The sequence below is a fragment of the Brachycentrus maculatus genome, unplaced genomic scaffold, assembly GCF_059751285.1.
Source record: "Brachycentrus maculatus isolate JH-2025_06_01 unplaced genomic scaffold, ASM5975128v1 h1tg000458l, whole genome shotgun sequence".
Lineage (NCBI taxonomy): Eukaryota > Metazoa > Arthropoda > Insecta > Trichoptera > Brachycentridae > Brachycentrus > Brachycentrus maculatus.
The window spans coordinates 130649-144896 of NW_028281205.1; the positions used below are offsets into that span (position 1 = coordinate 130649).

A 14248-nucleotide genomic window follows, 5' to 3' on the forward strand; every position below is an offset into this window, starting at 1 on the left:
ATTAACTTAATAAATAAAACTATTTACTAAGTAAAACTGAAATAAAAATGTCGTATTTTTCACCTAGATTTTGACAGGTAGTAAAATATTCATATTTTTCAAGTAATGAAATTATGACTGTGTTGTGTGTATGGAGGTCCTCACCAAAACGATACATATCCATTATAAATGATTTTAAGTAATCAGAAATACTAGCTTGTAATTTTTTACGTTTTGGTGCGATTTAATGATTTCATATTGGTTTAACACAGGATTGGTCAAGTTTAGTCTATAATTTAATAAAAAAATTCGATAGGTTACAGTAAACAGAACAGATTTGCATTTAAAGGATTTTTTGTGCAATATTGGAAATGCAACTTTTTGAAGAGAACCTCTGCATATAAAACACAGCCATGTACCTAATCTTTTAGTATTTTTTTTTAAATGTCGTTTGCTACATTCTGCCGGGACAGTGTCCTCGTTTGATTTCAACAACAATATGACAACATACGTAATCTTCCATGGGTCCAGCTCGTACGAGCGATTGCTTCCGAGCCGAGAAAAATATCGCACAGAAACACAATTGTGGAAAAATCGCTTTTCAAGTGACGGTGACGACATCAGAACGTATTCAAACTAATTTGAATACCGACACACACACACAGCACACACTTGAACAGGGTACACATCAACAACAATAAAGTACGGCACGGGCCGACCAATGGGGGGCCGCGGTTCGAATTTGAAATTTGTAAATTTGAGATTGGAACATTTGAGAATTGAATATTGGAATTTGAAATTTGAATATTTGAGAGTTGAATATTTTTAAATTCCGAACGGTTCTGATTGGATCGACGTGTTCTGATTGGTGTATTACTGTATCCGAACATTCGAAGGTTGGAAGCGACCGGCTGTCGCGGCGCTGCGCGGCGTACGGGCGTCAGATGGCGACTATCGTACCTACGCTGGCGATGTTTACACGGGGCCAGATATCATCTAGAGAGGCGGATGGTGAAATGGGCACTTTGCAAAAAAGGAGTCATCCGTAAAAAATGACAATTTTACTTATTTTTTGTTTATATTTTGATTTTTTTTATGTTTATCCTACAATTTATTTTCAATATATATTAATATAATAAAATTTGATTGAAAAAAGCCTAATCGGCTAATTATTAGAAACAGGTATCAAATTGTGGTAGAGTGAGTTCGAACTGAGAATCTCTGACTCAAGAGTCCGCGACACTAACCACGGGACCACAACCCGACACACTTTTATTTTACATCCAGTTTATTATTTATTTTATACTTTTTATTTTACTTGCAAATTATTTTGTACTTATTTATTAATATAATATAATAAAACCCTTATCCGCACCCCAATGGTGCATAGGGCACTGTGTCATATAAACGCAGTGTTATCTTGATAGTTTACACATGAAGGAAAGGTGATCAGCCCTCCGCTTCAGGTACCAGTCCATGGTAATATTGAATAAATATTACAGTGAAAAAATCAATTATATTTATTTTACCCCCCTTGGGAATCGAACCCGGGACCTCCAGAACGGTAGCCGAGCGTGCTGACCATTACACTACGGAGGCGGACGAATTTATATTTATTAAACTAGTCATTATTGTACTTACATTTTTCATTGTACTTGACATTTCTATTATACTTATGTACATGTATGGAACTCTAATTAATGTATGGACTAAAGCATGGGAGCCTTTTTTTGAAAATCTATTTTAAAGCAGTATTATTTTAATTTTTTGAATTTCACTCATATACGTACATATATTTAAAAAAAAAAAACAAAATTATGAGGCGAATGTAATTGGAAGAAGGCGCAGAGGAAGACCGAGTAAAACTTGGCACGATCATGTATGCCAAATACTTCAAAGTGGTCAGGTTAGGAGACATAATAATCGTCGGGTATGTATGTATGAGGAAATGCATGAACGTGGAAGAGGCGAAGAATGTTTGCACAGACAGAGTGGTGTGGCGTTCTATCCTCTCTGCCTACCCCTGCGGAGAAGCGGCGTGATGGTTAGTTAGTTAGTTATAAATCAATATAGGAAGACAAAAGAAAATTTGGTCGGGTTAAGGGTCAAAATCATCAGCGGGTACGTATGAGGAGATGCATGAATGTGGAAGAGGTGATTTTTTTTGCAATGACAGAAAGTCAGATTGGTGTGGCGTTCTATTCGCTCTGTCTACCCCTGCGTAAATAATAATAATACTATAAGAAAATGAATTCAGCAAAACATGAAAGTAATGACAGTGTTCAAAAAAATCAGCATCACATTTAACACATCGTGCGAGAACACTCGCAAACGTCTCATTTAAACAAATCGCCGTATCCGAGAGATGTTTTTGTAAAGTGCCCCGCATTAAGTGCGCGCACACCTGTCCGACCCTCGCGGTCGGATCAAGCCCGTTAATCGCGCGAGTGCGAGCGAGAGGGGAGGTCGCGCGTAGAGCGCCGTCCCGCTCCCACCCGCTAGAGATACCTGTACGCTAGAAGAGACCGCCGCGCAGTGGTGGAATATCAAACAGAGATGTGAAAAAAAAAACATTATTATTTTTATTGATTTAAATGCTTTTAAGTTTTGTACTGATATTTCTTGGTGGAACTGCATTTTATAGAATAAAATAACAACTACTTATGTAATTTTTCCACATGTATTTTATTTTACCAGCAACCCGATTTCTGGACTGGTCACCCATCTGATGATGTAGGTTTTGACGAAACCCGGTTGCTGGTCAAATGAAAAAAAAGGTGGAAAAAAATTACATAGTTGTTATCTTATTCTATAATTTAGGTGCATTCAGGCTCATTTTTTTTCCAGGATCTTTTGGGATAACTTGTGTTGAACCTGTTTAATAATTTGAAGGGGTGAAGTGATCCGCCTCGATGGTGTAATGATTAGCGTGTTTAGCTACCGTGCTGGAAGTTCCGAGTTCAATGGGAATCGAAACCGGGACCTCCAGAACGGTAGCCGAGCGAGCTGACCATTTCACTGCGGAAGAAGTCAAAGTAAGGATAGGGAAGGTAATCGTGAAAAATACATCAAGAACACCCAGAGCATTTGAAAATAAATCTTGGATTTATTTTGCACTTGGCGAGAATCGAAACCGCGATGCAAGTTTCGTAGTCGAGCGTCTACCCGACTGCACGGTCTTATTTAAGAAAAAATGAGTGTCCAAATACTTGTTTAAAAAATCTTAATTATCTCCAATTATAGGAGTTTTTCAGATTATTATTAAGTCTGGGCATTAACGGGGCTGATATGCAGCCCCGTAAATGCCCAGACTTCCATATTCTTCTTCATCTTTGATGAGATGTCAAAAATTATATAAAAATAACTCCTGTAATTGGAGATAATCCAGATTTTGTGAACAAGTAATTGGGCACACTCAAAATGTTGTAAATAAATTATCTGGTCAAATTATAAGCTAAAATAATAAAAAATGAAAATGATATTTTCTAGCGTTTCTCATGTGTGTGATTATAATTCAGGATTTGGACCTCACATACTACTAAAAGAGTTTCAGTTCAATAAAAAGCTTATTTTCATCTCAACAATAGATGTCTCTAGTGAAGTTTTAGTGATTCAAGAATAATGTTTCAAAGTTGGTTCATATATATATATATACAACTTCCAAGAATTTGAGTAGTGTGGTTGTCAATAATGGGTAGAATTGGTGAATGTTGCACGTGTGCAAAGTGATCACTTAAACCAGCCTATGACGGTCGTCAGCCCCGTAAATGCCCAGACATCCATATTCTTCTTCACATTTGATGAGATGTCAAAAAATATATTAGTATTTTTATTTACTTATACTGCATACATCTTCAGCAAGTCTAAACCGCGATATTCCAGCACTGTCTGCCTTAGGAACGGAACTACATACTACATTAGACTCTATATGGCCGTCTCAAACATCCAATTCCAGTTTTTTATACACACATAAGTATATATATTTTTTATAAATTAATAAATGTATAGATTCGAATTTAATTACGGGCTTATTAAACATTTTATTTCAATGTCAGATTCTAGCTAATATTTGCACAAGATACGACAGGTTGCAAAAATCCTTTTAGGCAGTGGTAACACCTCTCCATTCTTTATTTAAAACTAGCTAACTAACCATCACGCCGCTTCCCCGCAGGGGTAGGCAGAGAGAATCGAACGCCACACCATTCTGTCTTTGCAAACATTCTTTGCCTCTTCTACATTCATGCATCTCCTCATACATACCCGACGATTATTACGACTCCTGACCCGGCCGCTTTCAAGTATTTGACATACCTGATTGTGCCAAGTTTTCCTCGGTCGTCCTCTGCTTCTTTTTCCAACTACATTCGCCTCATAAATTTGTTTAACCGTTCTTTCTTCACTCATACGCTCCACATGTCCAAACCATCTCAACACACCTTTCTTAATTTTATCGATAATGCTTATCTCAGCCTTACATTCTTTCCTTATTTCATCATTCGAACATCTATCAAACATCGTTTTGCCACACATTCGTCTGAGCGATCGCATTTCGACTGCATTCAGTCTGCTTTCATCGTTCTTTTGCCAACTCCATGCTTCGCTTCCATTATTTATTTATTTATTTTAATTTCATGTACAGAAAATAAACAACTATATTGGCGGGCTTATTGCTAAAAAACAATATCTTCCAACCGACCAAAAACAGACTAGTGATATTGATCCTTTTTTAAATTACCTAACTTCCTGAGTAGGGACATGATAAACGGTGTTGCATAAGCCGTAGCTAGATTTCAGAGTCACTGGGACATTAGGTAATTTAAAAAAAATGAGTAGTGTGGTTGTCAATCATGGGTACAATTGGTGAATGTTACACGTGTGTTAAGTGATCAGTTAAAACAGCCTATGACGGTCGTCAGCCCCGTAAATGCCCAGACTTCCATATTCTCCTTCATCTATGTTATGATAAGATGAAGTGTTAGAGGAAACGCAGGATTTGAGGTCATGCGAGCGATGGAGCGTAGCGGAAACAGCGAACAAGGCGTGGGTTCGACACTCTCCATTGTGCATTCCTTTTGTCGACAGAAATTCCTCAATTTCATACAATATTCATAGCTAAAGTAGCCGGTGACCTATATTTGGTACTGAGAACAAGTGAATAATGCATCATTATCACACGGGAGGAATATCTAACTTAACATACTCTACCTATAAAGGATTGTATTAGACTCGTGAAGTGTTTATAACAGCCGATATAATCAATATTTTCATCATCATTTTGTTTTGTGGAAAATTCACCTTCGTAAATCCGTCCTTTTCGTAAGTTGGTAATGAATGACGTCACAGAAACGATGGAATTATTTTAATATTGGTAGCACTGCTAAATTATTGGCGGCTCTATTTGATGATGTCTATGGTCCACCCTGCCACCCCTTCGCCCCTCATATTTGTAGAACACAAATAGTAGTGTGACATTACCATACCACAAAATTAACCATGTACAACATTTCCGTCATAGGCTGACCGTCAGCCCCGTAAATGCCCGGACTTCCATATTCTTCTTCATCTTTGATGAGATGTGAAAAAAAAATTAACAATGCTTTTAATGTACAAAATATTGCCATGGCTTCGAGAAATTGGCCTAGTGCAAACGCGGCTTCCTCTCTAGACGACCGGTCGTCAGCCATTTATATCCTTGGCTTCGTGCATGTTTCGAGAATCGCGGAGAGCGATGCACGGGAAGGCATTGTCTCGCGGTGACCAGACCTATCAGTACACTGATCACGCGCGTCTAGTTGCATAAAGAACGGGCCGTGACAGAAATAGCTAATGACTGACAAGTGTCGCCAGTGTGCGAGATGCGCTAAAAAGAAGCGTTACAAAAAAACAGTACTTATAAAAAATAGCGATTGTACAGTCCAACGCGTAAAGGGAACGTAAAATTTATACTATCTAACTAACTAGCCATCACGACGATTCCTCGCAGGGGTAGGCAGAGAGCAAAGAACGCCACACTAATTTGTCACACTGTTTTTGCACACAATCTTCGAGTGTTCCATATTCATACATCTATTCATATTATTTTTTGACATCTCTTCAAAGATGAAGAAGAATATGAAAGTCTGGGCATTTACGGGGCTGACGACCTTCATAGGCTGGTTTAAGTGATCACTTTACACACGTGTAACATTCACCAATTCTACCCAGTATTGACAACCACACTACTCAAATTCTTGGAAGTTCTATATATATGAGCCAATTTTGAAACATTGAATCACTAATATTTTGACATTGTTTGGACTAGTTATGGCATTTTTGTACTTCCTTAGTTAGATAGAAAAGTTTTATTTATTGATTTGGCGTTTAATTTGTAGAACTCCATTTTAATTTATGTATTATTTTTTAAATCAAACACAGATTTTTGGAGTCTACTATATGTTGTATTTTATTGACAAAAACACATAAAAAATAATATTGTGACAATTGTTTCGCCTTGTTATGACGTTTTTAATTAATGCATTCGTTTGAAAATGCCATAACTAGGCGACACATTTCACAATATTAATTTTTTATGTGTTTTTGTTAATAAAATACAACATACTAGACTCAAAAAATCCGTGTTTGATTTAAAAATTAATACAAAAATCAGATAGAAAATGCTCAACTCAGCCTCGTAATTTTCCATATATCACCGTCGGAACATCATCATACATCGTTATGAAGAGCAATGCCACTAAGAAACTTCAGTACAAAACTTGAAACATCTGCATATTACTTTAATTCACCCGTAATCATAACGCTCACTACTTTCTAAAACGTCATAAATCAAAACACGTCAATTTTCAGTTATGCATGTTTTCAGAATGCCCAGATAATGTACTGTATCCCAGCAAAAGGGGCATATATTTAACTAAATATTTACCCGCTACAGGGCAGAAAATGTCGTTTTTGCATTTAGAAGAAATGGTATTGTTTAATTATTTCTTAAAATAAACTTGATATTTTTCAAATGGAGACAAAACCTTCAGGTTTTACCTAAAAAGATCTGTTGCACATTAAAAAGTTTAATAAGTGGCTTGATATTTATTTTAAATACATTATGTTATATTTTTAAACTTTAAAAACGAAAACACTAACTAACTAACTAACCATCACGCCGCTTCCCCGCAGGGGTAGGCGAGAGAATAGAACGCCACACCACTCTATCTTTACAAACATTCTTCGCCTCTTCCACGCTCTGGCATCTCCTCATACATAACCGCCGATTGTTACGACTCCTAACCTGACCACTTTCAAGTATTTGTAAAAACGATCTCGAGAAAAATCAAGTTTTTTTTATTTATGACGTTCTTGAAAGGAGTGAGCGATAAGAGATCATTACTTTTCATTGATAATAAAACATAATTAGTCACATTATGCAACAAGTGTTGAATGTACGGTACACACGGCTACTTGGTTAGGAAGGCCGAATGGCCATATGGTGCTAGAGGATTCCGACTGATGCCGATTTCGATGCTAATTTTGCAGTGCTCAACGCGTCTTCTCGAAGATCGAATGGAGATGGTGCATTTTGTATCTGTATAATCGACACATCAAATGACTTAAGTATTGTAGAAAAGAATTATATTATTTGGAGAAATAAAAATACTTTGTGTTTTGATCCACTCACATTTTTATTAACCAACTAGTTTCGGCAACAACCTGTTGCCGTCTTCAGGGTTTAATTTATGACTAGAAATATTGTCACTCCTTTCAAGAACGTCATAAATCAAAAATCGTCAATTTTCAGCTGTGCATGTTTTCGGAATGCCCAGAAAAAGTACTTTATCACAGCAAAAGAGGCATATTTTCAACTTTATATTTACCCCACTACAGGGCAGAAAATGTTGTTTATACATTTTGAGGAAAAGGTATTGTGTAATTATTTTTTTAAATATACTAAATATTTTTCAAATGGAGAAAAAACCTTCAGGTTTAATTTAAAAAGATCTGTTGCACAGTAAAAAGTTCAATAAGTGGCTTGATATTTATTTTTAATACATTGTAGCATATTTTTAAACTTTAAAAACGTTCTTCTGAAAAATCAAGTTTTTTGATTTTCGACATTCATAAAAGGAGTAAGCGATGTGTCACCCGATTCTACCCGCACAGAATGCATTACTGCATCTCGTTGCATTTCCGGTTTGTGATAAAAAAATGAATGATTCCTTTTCGTTTTCGCTTTCTGTGATTGGACACTCGTTAACTGAACAGGTTTAGAGTACTGTACTACACACGGCAGTACGAGCGGCTCTCAGCTGAACACGCTATAACGGATGCCTTGAACTTGAATATATGGTACCAGTTCAGATATAAAAATAATAAATTTTGATTAAATATATTATTTTTGACATCTAATCAAATATGAAGAAGAATATAGAAGTCTGGACATTTACGGGGCTGACCACCGTCAAAGGCTGTTTAAGTAAAGCTTTACACACGTGTAACATTCACCAATTCTACCATTATTGACAACTGCACTACTCAAATTCTTGGAACTCCTATATATCGCTCACTCCTTTCAACAATGTCATATATGTATCAAAAATCGTCCATTTTCAGTTGTGCATGTTTTCGGAATACCCTGAAAATGTACTTTATCCCAATAAAGGGGCATATTTTAACTTAATATTTACCCGCTACAGGGCAGAAAGTGTTGTTTTTGCATTTTGAAGAAAAGGTATTGTTTTAATTTTTTTTTTAAATTTTTAATAAAGAGAAATATATATATATGTATATATATAAATATATATATATATATGTATATATATAAATATATATATATATATATATATATATATATATATATATATATATATATATATATATATATATATATACATATATATATATATATATATATAATATATATACATATATATAAATATATATATATATATATTTTTTATATTAGTATTTTATGAATTTTACGAAAACCGCACTATATAAATTATCCAAATTATTTTTTTTATTATTTTTTTTTTCCCTTTATTTATTGGTATATCTGATAGGCTTTTGCATATCATATACAAGGAAATAATTAAATACTATATAATACAACAAGTATAAGTACATGACATCATATAAAATATATACGTAGAAGGGTAAAATATGTGCATTTAATGACTCGCGCCGAGTTCTGATTAGTGAAGCGTTCATGAAATTTAACAAAAATAATAAATAAATAAAAAAACGCAAAGAAAGTTTAGTCGTAAACCCCCGGTCATTTACAGATTGCAGCACACCCAGCGGACAGCGAAACCGCTGTCTTTGTAAGAACGCCGTATCGCCTTTACTGCATATAGTGACGGCTCATAAATCGCCTACAATTTTGAACGAAATGCGTTAAATTTAATATCTTAATAGCTATTTTGTATTGCGTTCAACTGTGCTGAAATAAAAATCAGCGGTTGTCCGCTATGACTATAATCATTAAGTCGTCATAATCGTTTACCGCGGACATAATCGCACGGTCAGAATTATCCATTAAAGCCTAAGAGAATAAAAAGAAGTTGGTTTAAATTCACTTTTATTAATATATTTTTAAGAACAGTAAAGAACTTTCTTTATAAAATCAGAAGCTATATTAAAGTAAAAGTGAGTTTATGGTCGGGTTATGGTTCCGTGGTTAGTGTCGCGGACTCTTGAGTCAGAGTTTCCCGGTTCGAACCCACTCACCACAATTTGATACCTATTTCTAATAATGAGCAGCGTGGGCCCACAGAAAAAGTATGGAATTTGAATATTTGTGTGAATAATAAAAACACAATTTTTTTAATCTCTTTTTTGTGTATATATTAGGTTAAAATAGTTTAAAATAGTTAAAATAGTTAAATAGGTTAAAAAACAATAAAAATGTATGTAAAAAGAACTCCCAACGACAAGACACTTAAGGTGGCTAGGTAATTTTTAAAAAAATATGTTTAAAATTGTTCTTTAAATAAATGTACACAATTCGCTCACTCCATTCAAGAACGTCATAAATCGAAAATCATCAATTTTCAGTTGTTCGTGTTTTCGGAATGCCCAAAAAATTTACTATATCGCAGCAAAAGCGGCATATTTTTAATTTAATATTTACCCGCTACAGGGCAGAAAGTGTTGGTTTTGCATTTTGAAGAAAAGGTATTGTGTAATTATATTTTGAAATATACTATATATTTTTCCAACTGAGAAAAAACCTTCAGGTTTTACCTAAAAAGATCTGTTACACAGTAAAAAGTTCAATAATAGGCTTGATATTTATTTTTTAATACATTGTGTTTTATTTTTAAACTTTAAAAACGTTCTCCTGAAAAATCAAGTTTTTTTATTTATGACGTTCTTGAAAGGGGTGATCGAATTTATGTTAGTAAAATTTAAAAATAAAACAACTATTTCGTAGTCATACAGGAGAAAGTGACCAAGTGCATTTTTTTACAAAAACGTGATCATTGACTGTTTGATATCGTACTAGCTTAATATTGCCCTGAAAAAATCCCAAAGGATTTTAAAACTTGGAAGCATAATATATTGACTTGTTAAAAATGACTAACTGCATTGATGTTTATTTTGTTGCCAAGCAAAAGTGACTTGAATGGCCCTCCTGAACATTTTACGTTTTGTTAGTTGGTCACATTCTCCTGTACGACTACGATATGGATATTCTTACCACCTATGTTTTTTTTATTAAATTTAGAGTAAGGTATTATATAGGTATATTGAATTATATTACCAATACCCAAATTAACCAGCTGCCTTACATAATTATATAAAATAGAGCCCATTCGGGGATCCAAAATAAATCATCATAGAAGGTATTTTATAGAAATATATATAAATTAACCCTTACCGCACCCCAATGGTGCATAGGGCACTGCTTCATATAAACGCAGTGTTATCTCGATCGATTACACATGAAGGAAAGGTGATCAGCCCTCCGCTTCAGGTTCCAGTCCAGGGTAATATTGAATAAATATTACAGTGAAAAAATCACTTATATTTATTTGACCCCCCCTGGGAATCGAACCCGGGACCTCCAGAACGGTAGCCAAGCTTGCTGACCATTACACTACGGAGGTGGACAAATTTTTATTTTTTAAAAATGACTAATGACTAACCACTACCTATATATATTTTGAAATATATATAGGTAGTGATTAGTCATATTTTCTTATTTTGTTTTTACCCTATGTTTTTTTTATATTTTATCATTTGTTTATTTTAAATATGCTTCTTACCATATGTTTTCTCGTTTATTTCTTTTAAACATGCTTCTTGTGCCTATTTATTATACCTGTTTATTGGTTTTATATTTTGCTATGTATTAGTATTAGTTTCAGTTATATAAAAAAAAATTCTTTTTTATACTATATTATTTGTGTTCCAGTCTTGTTAACCTTAATCCCATGTCCCAAAATGAGAAACAGAAATTACTCATCGCGAATATTATATGTAAGTATATGTGATTTATGTATGTAATATATTTGATTTTTTTTTTAATAATTTAAAAAAATAAAAACAATATTTATTTTGAAAATTTGGAAAAATCTACTTACCCTGTCCGAGATGGCCTCCTCCGGCTTCCCTCTCTTCAGCCCCGGCGGCCGTATCACCTTGCTGGCCGGCAGGGGCGGCTGCGCGCCCCCCGCCGGTATGAAGCCGGCCTCCATCAGAGCGATGGCAGCGCCACCGCCATCGCTGCGCGCCACACTACCGAACTACCGATCCGGGCCTCGCTCGGCCGCGAGCTTCCGCCAGCGGACCACAGATGGCGCCGCTCTATACACTATCGCACTTCATACTTTAATTTATATTGATAATTTTATAAAATTACAATATATAAATTTATTGATAATTTATTTATAGGAACTTTTTTACACTTCGAAATATGTAAGATTTTTGAGGTATAGGTTGCAATTGCGATAACTATTTAACAGAACGACACTTTTTATTTAAATCTGCGTACAAAAATAAGATAATATACAAAAATAAGTAAATAAATAAATAAATATATATATATATATATATATATATATATATATATATATATATATATATATATATATATATATATATATATATATATATAAATATATATGTATATGTATATATATATATATATACCACAGATGGCGCTGCTCTATACACTTTCACACTTCATACTTTATTTTATATTGATAATATTATTATATTACAATATAATGCACTTTTGAACACTTTTTATTTTAGATAATTAATTTAAAGAGACCTTTTTTTTAAATAAGAATAAATATATATATATATATATATATTCACATACATATATTTTATATTGATATAATTTTATTATATAATACACTTTTGATAACTTTAATTAACATTTCGTAACCATTTAACATTTTAAAATAATTAGATTGCTTAGGTAAAAATTGCGATAACTTTTTAACGGAACGATATATCCTAACACTTTTTTTTTAATCTGTGTATTAAGAGAGGATAAATAATCAAACCGGAGAGATTAATGATTTTGAATGCATCGAAACACGTGTCGCAGTAGATTTTTTACAAATGGCAATATTTACTAATAATACCAATTTATCGATAATACAAAATGCATCTATGCATCAAATATGCGATGTCTCGGATGTTTTTCTAGCTCCTGATATATCGCTCACTCCTTTCGATAACGTCATATATAAAAAAATTATATATTTTCAGTTGTGCATGTTTTCGGTGTGCCCAGAAAATGTACTATATCCCAGCAAAAGCGGCATATTTTTAACTAAACATTTACCCGCTATACGGTAGAAAGTGTTGTTTTTGCATTTTGAAGAAAAGGTATTGTTTAATTATTTTTTAAATATACTAAATATTTTTCAAATGGAGAAAAAACCTTCAGGTTTTACCTAAAAAGATCTGTTGCACAGTAAAAAGTTCAATAAGTGGCTTGATATTTATTTTTAATACATTTCATTATACTTTTAAACGTTAAAAACGATCTCCTAAAAAATCGTGTTTTTTTATATGTATGACGCTGTTGAAAGGAGTGAGCGATATATAAAATACATATTTAACATGAAAATTTAATTTGAAAAGAAATTTATACTAAGAAAAAATAGCAAATACCATCCAATTCGGATAGCTGAAAAAGTTACAGTCACTCATTGGTCGCACCTCTTGTCAAATATTACTATTAAAAAATGACTTTTTACATACGCATTCACAATGTTTTACCGGTATACTTATATGTATATATATTTTCCTTAAAATGTGTGTGTGTGAAATGTTGTGTACAATGTTTGTTTACATTTGACACGAGGAAATGCAGATAGGACCATTGAGTTACAAGCGCCGAACGGATTTCAGATAAGAGATTTTTTCTACAACAGACAATCGTAAAGTGACGCTCCATTTTAGAAGTCAGACTGTGAATAAATCATGTTTATTAGTCATTAAAAAATATCGTTTGTTGTTTACGCTTTTCATATATCGCTCACTCTTTTCAAAAACGTCATAAATTTAAAAAAACATAATTTTTTAGCAGAACGTTTTTAAAGTTAAAAAATATAATACAATGTATTAAAAATAAATATCAAGCCACTTATTTAGAATTTTACTGTGCAACAGATCTTTTTAGGTAAAACCTGAAGGTTTTTTCTCCATTTTAAAAATATTTAGTAGATTTAAAAAAATAATTAAACAATACCTTTTCTTCAAAATGCAAAACAACACTTTCTGCCCTGTAAGCGGGTAAATATCAAGTTAAAAATATGTCTCTTTTGCTGGGATATAGTACATTTTCTGGGCATTCCAAAAACATGAACAACTGAAAATTGACGATTTTTGATTTATGACGTTCTTGAAAGGAGTGAGCGATATATACATATATTTATATATATATATATATATATATATATATATATATATATATATATATATATATATATATATATATATATATATATATATATATATAAACATATATATATAAATAGTAATAATAATAATTATCTATAATAAATAGAGCCATTTTCGTAAAAAAAAAACTACCTCAAGGGCGCTTCACAGTGATTGAATTGGGTAAAATGAAATTATGTAACCGGTTCCTATTTTTAATTAATACTTTTGATTAAGTTACACGTGTTTAATTGCGTAGTCCGCCAGACGAATGTTTAGTTATTAAGGGTTAAACTAAAAAAGATTTTTTAACAATTTTTCTCAACGTGGATATTAACAAAGATGAGGTTTACTCCGTTTCTTAGTCGAAATT

The 14248-nt window shown here is 33.1% G+C and overlaps 1 protein-coding gene across 1 annotated transcript in view; it reads right to left on the reverse strand.

The window, feature by feature from the left end:
- Wdr62 (WD repeat domain 62) overlaps positions 1 to 11923 on the reverse strand; it is a gene marked incomplete at its 3' end in the record, with an annotated part of 142566 nt that extends 130643 nt beyond the window's left edge. The window contains exon 1 of the mRNA XM_088271691.1: positions 11556 to 11923. Coding sequence (XP_088127817.1) covers positions 11556 to 11669 — 114 coding nt within the window. The remainder of the gene's footprint in view (positions 1 to 11555) is intronic.
- Between the last annotated feature and the right edge of the window lie 2325 nt (positions 11924 to 14248).